Genomic DNA, 7,273 nt, shown 5'->3' on the forward strand with positions numbered 1-7,273 from the left:
TAGGATGCACCACTCATACTCTATGTTTTGACTTGTTTAGGTGGCTCATCTGAAATCACTCTAAGTTCAAGTGATTTCTTGAAACACCTAAACAAATCAAAGCTTAAAGTATGCCATTTAAACCAAAACTATCCCAACAAGATGAAAATGACTATCCAGCCCCTAGGATGCACCACTCATACTCTATGTTTTGACTTGTTTAGGTGGCTCATTTGAAATCACTCTAAGTTCAAGTGATTTCTTGAAACACCTAAACAAATCAAAGCTTAAAGTATGCCATTTAAACCAAAATTATCCCAACAAGATGAAAAATGACTATCTAGCCCCTAGGATGCACTAATGCAAATGTTACCATCATACACCATAACTTATGCATTGGTACATCCTAGAGGCTAGATGACCCATCCAACTATGAAGTTAGATTTCTTGAACCACCTAAACAATTTAAAACTTGAAGTATCCTCTTTAAACCAATATTATCCAAAAAGAAAAGAATGTTTACTCCTCAAGTTACTATAGAGTGACAAGAACATTTATTCCTCACTACTTTGTAATGATTGATTAAGAATTGATTGAAATGATTTCTTGAGGCACCTAAGCAAATCAAAACTTAGAATATAACTCTCTAAATCAAAATTATTCCAAAAAAACAATCCACCCAACCACAAAATAAGATTTCTTAAAGCAACTAAACAAATCAAAGCTTAGTATACAATTTAAACAAAAATTTGGCATCTCTTCCCTATTCCCGTTTGACTTGACTTTGCCAAATGGCTTTGGCAGGAACTGCCACCTATGAGCTTGGAAAGCCCTCTTTTCTTTAAGAGTGAGAGGGACCTTCATTCCTCACTACGCTCTAATGATCGATGAACAAGGTAGACGTGTAGTTCAAGGGAAGACAACAGCCATGCGTGATATCTACTCCCATCTGGGAGCCACCACAATTTGTAGGTTAAAAACCAAACTAAAACCAACATCAGTACAGGTCACATCACACCCCACCAACTCCAGCCGTGTAATCGAAGAAGCAGACACCATTAAATGACCTAATTGCAGAGAAACCATGTCCTGATTGAAATGGGTACATTCTTCGGACACATAGCGCATGGGCTACCAATGCTAGCAATCGGCCTCTGGCACATCTTCAACACAACAAAAAACTATGTCCACTTCCCCACAAAATTCCACAGCAGGCCATGGTTCCCAGTCCAATCCAAACACATGAGCAAATACACAGAGCTCTACACAATGATGGCATTCACGCTAATATCCATAACAACAGAACTTTTCCTAAGCCCGGCTCGGCACAGGCCATGGGGACCAGGCGGCTCAATTCCACTATCTCACATGAACAGAATGGAGCACGCCACAATTGCGCTATCGTTTTTTGTGTACGCAGTGGTGGCGTTAGCAGTGGACAAGCTGGAAATCTCCGCTCCTGCGGGACTGGTTCAGGCGGTGGCGGCGGTGGGATTTGCGCAGGAACTTCTGCTATTCCATTTTCATTCGAGCTCGGCCGTCGGGCTGGAAAAACACTACCATTGGCTTTTTCAGGCAGTGGTGGGTGCTTGCCTGGGCAGTACTCTGGCGGAGGCGGCATGGCCGGAAAAAGCTCTGGCGGCGCTTCTGCGGGCGGCGGCGGTGACTATGCAGGGAGTTTGGCTTCTTCATATGGCATTTGTTCTTTGGATTCCGGCAGCTATTCCAAGTGGTTGTGAGCTTCAGAGCTCTAAGAATGTTTTCGTTGCTAAGTGTTCTACCAGGGAAGCTACTGAAAGGGCTATCGCCATGGCTAATTTGTATTTCACTTGGGATCTGCTATTGGTCGTTCTCGTCACTATTGTCGTCCTGTTCTATAACTCTCATACTGTTTGTAGTGTTGATAATGTTTGTAATCCTAGGAACAAGATTGAAGGTTACCAAGCTCTGGATTTTAAGGAATATGATATGGAGAGTCTGCAGAGATACTGCAGATCGTGCAGAGAGACGGCGCAGAGTGAGTCAGATCATGATGATGTTCATCAGTGAATTGTTGGTAGTAACTCAACCTTCTCACTCTACAGCAAAGCGGATTGGGTAATTCATGTTTGACTCATTTCGAAATCGAATATAAGGTTCGATCCAAAGTGGAAATCAGATGAAAATTTGCGTAGTTGCACTTGGAATTTGTTTGTTTATTCTACCACACACATTAAACAACATATTAAGTTTAGAGAATGGTGTTTAACACTTTTAAGTCTAGAAATGTATTCTTAGTGTGACCACACACATTAAGCAATATATTAAGTCAACTTTGAGCATTTACCACTTTTAAGCCTATAAGTGTAAGCTTAATGTGTGTGGTTTAAGCCACGAAAGAAATTAGTTGACAAGTTTTATGTAGCAATGCCATATAAGTTGCTTTGTTTAACACCTTTTTATTAGAGTGTCTTGTCTCTCTGCCTAGTTAGTGGGATAAGATGACAAATCATAAATTATATTTCTTACTCTTAAGATTATAATTTCTTATAGAGAATAATTTTTGATGTATAATTTTTTTCCTCACGTATAATTAATTAATAGGTTGTATTATTTTAAATGAAACATATGTTCTTTTCTAAAATTAGGTGAATACAATTTAGGAATTAAATGTGGATGTGCATAAAATGGAGTAGAATATTTTAATCTATTTTTTAATATTGATAATCGTTTACAATTGTTTTATATGAGCATCAACATGAGATCTACATAAGCTCTTGCAAGCACAACAACGAGACTCATATTATCCACTTTTGATCAAACACTCTAGAAACAACTTATAGAATAGCAAGAGTCACAACTCAGAAGACTTCAAGTATTTAAAAACCACCTCCACACAAGAAGCCAACTATGGAAGACCAAGAGTCACAACTTAGTATTCCAATTAGATGTCTCTTTGGGATTTAAACCTTGGTGTCCAAAATAAGAATTCAATACTTCAACCAATTAAGCTCAAATCCTTGGGTAATGCAAATACATATTCACAAAAAAATAGCAATTAACAAAGAGACATAATACTTAGTTCTATGATTGAAAATTTTATGGTAATGGATGAAGATAGAGAAATTGATGCAACTTGGAATTTTGAAATGTTCTAAACAATCACGTGGATGGATATTGGTTTGGATATGCTTTATCAAACCTTGATTATTTGGAAGGAGTTTGGTCTGGATACTGTTTTGGTGTTGGTTGTGTCATCTTGTATTTAGGGTGGTACAAAATGCTTTTGGTGCCCTTCGGATATGTTGTTAATTGCATTGTAGTTTAATGGATCATGTTCTTTTAGTCTAGATATGTATTGAAAGATGTGTTGAGGTGATTATTTGGTTCTCACTTTGGTTTGTGGAGATCCACATTGAGTATTTTGTATTGGAAGTGGTTATTTGGCCATCTGGCTGATTAAATCTATACGTTATGCTTTGTAACGTCTTTTGGGATATATGTTAGAGTGTGTGTTTTTGTTGGATCATTCATGGGATGATGTATTTTGGTTCCTTCTTTCTCTTGGAGTTGACCAATCTAAGTATTTTAGGTCTGAGTGACTTATTTTGTGTAATTTTGCTTATTCTATTCTGGCTGACTCTTGATTAGGATTTCAATGTTGTATCTCATATATAAGATGTGCAAAAGGATGAATTGAGTATGGATGAGAAGTGAATTGTGTGAGAAGTGTATGTGAATGATTTGCAAGAATATTTGAGTTTGTGGTGATGTGAAATCCAGTTTGGGAAAGAGCTTTGAATTTGATATATTCTACTAGATAGAGCGTTGTGACAACAAAGATTACCATAGATGTTTTCCATGTTATTGGTTTCTTGATTATTGTTCAAGGACAATTTCATGATCAAAAGAATCCTTCTCATTTTCAATTCAGCTATTTCATTCATTGCTAATTGACAGTGAGTCCTTTGGTAGCAATTTGTATCTTGTCCTGAAGAAGTGTTCTTCAGCTATACAAGTCCTTTTTGTATATTTCCTAAGGTAGTGTGCCTTATTTTTTCAAGTCCTTTAGGTGTTGGTTCTCCTTGGTTGCAAGCCTAAAATGTTGTAAACATCGTTATTCATATTGTGAGTTAGATTCTCACTGTGATTTTTCCCTGATTGGGTTTTCCATGTAAATCTGGTGTTTATGTGTTTCTATTTGATGTGTTGATGGTAAAAGTGCTGATATTGAATAAGTTAATTAATAATTATTTTTGAGGCTTAGGACTAATTCACACTCCCTCTCAGTCCCGTAGGGTGTTCAATAGCCTTATGCTAATCAAATATTGGAAAATTTAACAAAGGAAAACCTTGGTTTGATAGATAATATATAAAAAGTGATTACAAAATGGGCGTTGTGGTATATACCAAACAAAAATATTGCAAAATAAATCCTCCTTGCTAGGTAATGTAAAAATATAGCTACAAAATTGGAGTTGTAGTGTGCATTATTATTTTTGATATGAGACTGCAAAATGGGTGCTATAGTGGGCACTATGAACATTGTGGTGTGTAGTTAAAGTGTGAAAAATAAACTTTGTGGCGTGTGCACAACGTGTAACATATAGTAGAGTGTATGCTTCCATGTTAAAGTGATTGCACATGCCTTATCGAGAGAAATTTATTTAAGATACAATACACACGTCTAGAAGAAAAGAATGTCGCAATAATGAAATGCACCCAAGCATAGGATAATCTAAGGTGAAAGTCATTAAACATGAAAGAACACATAAGGGATCCACTATCGGGATCTATATGCACATATGATCAATTATGCATATTAAGTATAATTATTTTAAACTGATCTCATCTCGCAAAGGTAGTGGAACTACAAGCACAATGGAAGAAGAGCACATAATATGAACAAAAAAAATCTTTTTGGTCAACATGAAACAAACCAAAAAGATCTTAACACTTTGAATAAACCCCATGTAGACAACATACAAGCTCATTTATAATACAACATGTATACAATATATAGGAGAATGATGATACAAATAGAGGAATGTAATGACAAGATCAATCCCTTTGTTGCCTTGTGTGAATGGAGCAATAAATGTCATCCGAAGAGATCTCAAAAAATGAAAAGACATGCCAAGCGTCAAATTACAAGAATCACATTACAAATAAAGAAGACGAAGAAGAATATACTACATGACTAAGAAAGTCTAGAAAATCATCTGCCTCCTAATCTTGATTGAAACACATTTAGAGATGGTAGACAAGATGCTAAAGGAGCCACAAATAGTAAAGTAGATAGAGCTATCAATAGTGCCAAACAAGGTCAATCCTCTAATGATGAATCAATATGTGTGTTACTAGGAGCTAGAGTTAAAGCTTTTGAAAATATGTAAGATAAAACATCAATAATATCAACATTATTATCAAAATCACAATCCAAGTTAATTACAATAGGAGATCTCATGTGAGGAGGAGAGAAAGAATACGAATAATTTTGCATCGTCAACTTCAACCTTTGGTGAGGTTGGCCAAGGTAAAGCTCCTCTCTAATATTAGGTGAAGGCTAGGAAGATGAGATAAAATCAACATTTGATTGCTTAAGAGAAAATAAAATTTGGGAAACAATCTCATGAGACTTTCTTTGTTTTGGATTAAGGCAAAAACAGGTTTTGAAGGGGCCCCGAAACCCTTTAGAAAATGATTCTAAGAGGTATAGAATCAGAAAGAGACATCCAAAACAAAACGGGCTGCAAGGATAAGCATAAGAAACAACAACTAGAGAGACAACAAAAGCCCAGTCAGGCACAAAATGACAGCAAAAGCCCAACCAGGCACAAAAAGACAACAAAAAGACATCATAAGAAACACCAGCCAATGAGACTTGCTTTGTTGATTTTCTTGTGTACTACAATTTCATTTGTACAAATTGAAGCTTATGCAGAAGAAGGTTGAGGATCACTCATCATTGGTTCCTTTTCTTCCTTTTCTCTAAGAATAGAAGGAACCAAACTAGGTTGAGAGATAGAAGATGTCGATAATTTTTCACTTTATCCTTTATTTGAATTTGAAGGTGAAACCACAACATATATAGGAGGGATGAAAGGACTAGAAATGAGCCCCAGTCTAGGATTTGGAGTAGGATGAGTTACTTTCATGTCTATAGGAAATGGAGGATTCTTAGGGAATGAAATCGAAGCAAGCCCAAAAGATTTACTTAAGGAATTTATCTTATTGGTTTTGAACTTTTGATTGGAAAGGAAGAGGACATCTTTATGATATTTCAAAGGTTGAGGTTTTTGAGGAGAAAATAAATCAAGGGCAAAGTTTCCATGATTAGCTAAGGGCTAGAAAAAAATATAATTGATCGTTATAAATTTCTCATTATGAGGGAACATCAAACACAAGAGATTTCTTTAAACCTTGGAAGTGAGCCAACTTCATATGGATAATGGAAGAGGTAACATCTAAGAACTTAGTACCAACTTCAATGGGAAGGTTGAAAGAAATTATCGTGGAACAAGTGAAACCATCATGCACCTTAATCATAACATCATATTTATCATCTGTATCTTCCTAAATTTTTTGTGCAAAAGATGTTGTTTGATAATAACATTCACAATACATATTAGATCAATAATCACTCCACGTGAAATCTTGTCTTTGATTTTTGTAGTAATGTATGATGGACCATCAAGTTCTTTTATGATATCTCTTGAGATAAAGGCAATTTAAGGTTCACGCATTAGGTTAGGTTGCTCAATCAAGTTCACAACATTCTTGGCTTGACTAGATATATCATCAATTATGCTTAAGAACATTGGTAAAATGGGAAGGTGAAGGATTGGTAAATATTTGTAAATTTTTATTAGGAGTTGCCACATTTATTTCCTTTATCATTCACACCATCCACTGATACAACATTGTAATCAATAAAATCTTGGATTTCCTTTTTAGACACAAACATTTCTTCGTGTCTTGTCTAGGTTCGCAATGGTGTTGACAAAAAGGCTTTGAATCAAATGAAGGTGAAAAAGATGAAGTATTTATATGATGAACATGGGGAATATTTGTCACATTATTATTAATCAATTTGAAGCATGATGCTATTCAGAGACTTAGGAAGAGGATTGAATTTGCAATGCTTAAATTTTGAAGAAAAGTGAGCTATAATAGGCATTATTGTGGCTACCACTTGGGAATCAATATGATTGGAAGAATTAACACCATTGATCTTGATAAAGTTATTGTTTTGTTTTCTAAAGTTTTGAAATTTTTTATCATCATTTTCATTCCTATCAACAAGAGTCAAAGA

At 35.6% G+C, this 7,273-nt stretch overlaps 1 protein-coding gene across 1 annotated transcript; it reads left to right on the forward strand.

Moving 5' to 3' along the window:
• Positions 1-1,053: 1,053 nt before the first annotated feature.
• Positions 1,054-2,412, forward strand: LOC131030193 (uncharacterized). The gene has a single exon (XM_057960905.2). It carries the CDS (start codon positions 1,078-1,080, stop codon positions 2,026-2,028), a length of 951 nt encoding a protein of 316 aa, XP_057816888.2. The 5' UTR covers positions 1,054-1,077; the 3' UTR covers positions 2,029-2,412.
• Positions 2,413-7,273: the final 4,861 nt, after the last annotated feature.

Source organism: Cryptomeria japonica, chromosome 9, assembly GCF_030272615.1.
Source record: "Cryptomeria japonica chromosome 9, Sugi_1.0, whole genome shotgun sequence".
NCBI classification, from domain to species: domain Eukaryota; kingdom Viridiplantae; phylum Streptophyta; class Pinopsida; order Cupressales; family Cupressaceae; genus Cryptomeria; species Cryptomeria japonica.

Bases quoted from the DNA above. Each gene is read 5' to 3' on its own strand.
- LOC131030193 (XM_057960905.2), top strand. From the start codon at position 1,078: ATGGGTACATTCTTCGGACACATAGCGCATGGGCTACCAATGCTAGCA.